Source organism: Lathyrus oleraceus, chromosome 4 (genome assembly GCF_024323335.1).
Source record: "Lathyrus oleraceus cultivar Zhongwan6 chromosome 4, CAAS_Psat_ZW6_1.0, whole genome shotgun sequence".
Taxonomy (NCBI): domain Eukaryota; kingdom Viridiplantae; phylum Streptophyta; class Magnoliopsida; order Fabales; family Fabaceae; genus Lathyrus; species Lathyrus oleraceus.
In genome coordinates, this window is record NC_066582.1 from 333,409,695 (window position 1) to 333,412,835 (window position 3,141).

Here is a 3,141-nt window from a genome sequence, read left to right on the forward strand (position 1 = left end):
TATGTGGTTTGATACCCTTGTATTGAGTAATGTACACTTGTTTAAATCATGTCTTATAATTCTATCCCAATTTGTGATGTTATATCCATATCTTGTAATTGTTTATCACTTAATCCAAGTATTTCCTTTATAAACTCCCATGATGATTGAATACGTATCTCATACATGTTCATGTGCTATCTCTTGTGTTGTTATGTAAACCTTTGTCATGTCTTATTTATGATTATCATACTTCAAAAACATGTAAGTAGCTTGTTCATGGCTTACCAATTTATGTATCTTTATTTACCTAAATCCAAGGGAAAGGATCTTATGTTGACTTCTTAGTCATATATTGTTTGTTTGTCTGTTGATTTTATTTATCCATTCATGCATTAACCCTACCCCCTTTTCAAACTAAAACACCTATTCAAACCTTGACTTACCTTTAGTCAATTGATATTTCAACTACACTTGAAAATGCTTTAGTACACATGAAGCATTTCAAACACAACCTTCGACTTACTTTTAGTCAATGGATCTTTCAATTACAAATGCTTTAGTACATATGAAGCATATCAACTCAAACTTTGACTTACCTTTAGTCAAGTAACACTTTCCAAAACATTTTTTTAACCCTTTTATAACCCATCAAAAAAATGCAAACAACTCTTAAAAACATAGATAAAATCAAAAGGTTCCTGTAGAGTACTATAGATGTTTAGGGTGTTAATACCTTCCCTTTGCATAACCAACCCCCGTACCTTCGATCTCTACTTGCTTTGCTCCTAGTTTTACTATTTTCTATGCATGTTTATTTTGGGTTTATTTTGAATCTTTTCCCTTCCTTTGGAAAAATAAAAGTCCGGTGGTGATATCAATGTTTTGCGAGTCAAGTTAATCCAATAGCTTGGTCTCCGATTCGCACCGCGACAGAAATGGCGACTTCACTAGGGACACTTCCCAAGAAGGTTACACCTATTTTGTTTTCATCTATGTTTTATTATTTGTTTGTTTATATTTTTTTGGTTGATCTTTGTGTTAAGATAAGTCCTAACCTGGACTTTAGTGCATATTGAGATAGAAGGGTGGTGTAGTCAAGTTGGCTTGGGTGGAGTAATCCCGGACAAGCTAACTTGAGGATCCCCCAATCAGTGGAGGCCCCTTTAGGGATGGTATTTGTTGAATGAGCAATCGTGAAGACATTTTCTATCTTTAACCTGGGAGCCTGAGAAGCTTATGACTTTAGTATTCCTTTACCCTACTAAGCCTTGTTAGGATGTAGTGTGGTGACTATGAAGGTGTAAACCTGAATTAGTTGATACACGATACTACATTCAGATGAGTTTCTCTTAAGAATATTATTGGTTGACAAGTAATTGTCCAAACTGGTAATATCCAAAAGATGGGATTATGACTCTGGGAACTTTCTTAGAACTTTGGTTCCCGTCTTGATGATAAACCCTTAGCACTTACCCTGTTGGGATGGTTAAACACATGGCCTCATGCTCATGAAGTCAACCGAATGAAACCCATGTATTTGATATATTGATTATGTTTGTTGATCTTGATGTGTTTGTGCATTCATACATTCATGCATTCATGCATTCATTAACATCATCTTAATTAAAGTCTTCAAAGAACTTAAAAGCATTTGTTGCAAATATCATAGGAATCTTTCACTATGGATTTTGGAAGAAGAAGAACTCAAAAGTACACTTTCAAAAGTCCAAATTTAGAATGTTTAAGAGAGCTAGGATCTTTGGTGGTTAGTCCTGAAGACTTCAAAGGTAGATATGGGAGACTTCTACCTATTTTGAAGACCAACATGATGGAGGGGATTCTTGCTACATTGGTCCAATTCTATGATCCATTGTATCGGTGCTTTACCTTTCCAAATTATCATCTTGTGCCTACCTTGGAGGAGTTTTCTCACTTGATTGGCTTACCCATCCATGATCAAGTTCCCTTTTCCGGTTTAGTAGAAATTGCAAAGCATCAAGACATTGCAAAAGCTACTCTTTTAAAGATGTCTGAGATCAAAGCTAGTATAACTACAAAAGGAGGAATTCTTGGCTTGCCTACTAAATTCTTGATAGAGGAAGCTCGTTATTTGGCTAGCATGAATAGTACAGATGCTTTTGAGTCTATTCTTGCCTTGCTTATCTATGGATTGTTCCTCTTCCCTAATGTTGACGACTTTGTTGACATTAATGCTATCAAAATATTCTTAATTGGAAATCCAGTTCCTACCTTGCTTCCAGATGTTTACCATTCAATCCATCTCAAGAATTTTCATAAGGGAAGAATGATCATATATTGTGCAACTCTGCTCTACAAGTGGTTTATTTTGCCCTTGCCTCGATCTACTGCCTTTTGGGACCTTAAGGACGGTTTTCTATGGTCACAAAAGATTATGTCTCTCACTCATTCTGACATTGATTGGTTTGATCATGCTTATGAGGGGGTGACAATTATTGATAGTTGTGGTGAGTTTCCTAATGTACCTCTTCTTGGTACAAAGGGGGGCATTAACTACAACCCGATTTTGGCTCGCCGTCAGTTTGGATACCCAATGAAGGACAAGCCCAACAACATCTTCTTAGAGAGTTTCTTCTTCAAGGAAGGAGAGGAAAACGAAGCACTCAGAGAAAAGATTGTGCATGCCTTGAGCCACTTCCATAAGAAAAGAAGAGAAGTTCTAGGAAAGTTAGATTGCGTCTCTTTGGAGCCTTATCACCAATGGGTGCAAGTTAGGGAAGTCAGTTTGAAAATGTCTTATCCTCGACAAGAGCCTTTGTCTTTAACTGTTAAAGAACCTTCTCTTGTTTTCATGACTGACGTAGAGAAACTCAAGACTGCTTTGACTAGGGTGCAACGAGAAAAGGATGCTTGGAAGAATAAGTATCAGATCGTCCACATAGAGAATGAAGAGCTTTAAAGACACTTGAAGTAGAGGAATGATGAAGAGCTTGCTAATAAGAAAACAAAGGTGCAAGAGGATTTATTTTCCTCTAGCATTATTCCAGTTCCTGGTTCAGATAATCGTCCTACCTCAGGCGCTTGGAAGATGATTGTCGACAAGCTAGTGATTAAAAAAACTCAGATGAAGGATCGGATCAAGGAGCTTAATAGGAAGCTAAAAGAGGGATTGGATCGTCT

The 3,141-nt window shown here is 36.8% G+C and overlaps 1 protein-coding gene across 1 annotated transcript; it reads left to right on the plus strand.

Moving 5' to 3' along the window:
* The first annotated feature begins 1,663 nt into the window (after positions 1 to 1,663).
* LOC127137316 (uncharacterized) lies at positions 1,664 to 2,920 on the plus strand. Its single transcript, XM_051063788.1, has 2 exons — positions 1,664 to 2,446; positions 2,504 to 2,920. Exons 1-2 carry the CDS (start codon positions 1,664 to 1,666, stop codon positions 2,918 to 2,920), a joined length of 1,200 nt encoding a protein of 399 aa, XP_050919745.1.
* Positions 2,921 to 3,141: the final 221 nt, after the last annotated feature.

Coding starts and splice junctions, on each gene's coding strand:
- LOC127137316 (XM_051063788.1), top strand. CDS start 1,664: ATGGATTTTGGAAGAAGAAGAACTCAAAAGTACACTTTCAAAAGTCCA. Junction 2,447..2,503: donor TTGATCATGCTTATGAGGGG/GTGACAATTATT, acceptor CTTGGTACAAAG/GGGGGCATTAACTACAACCC.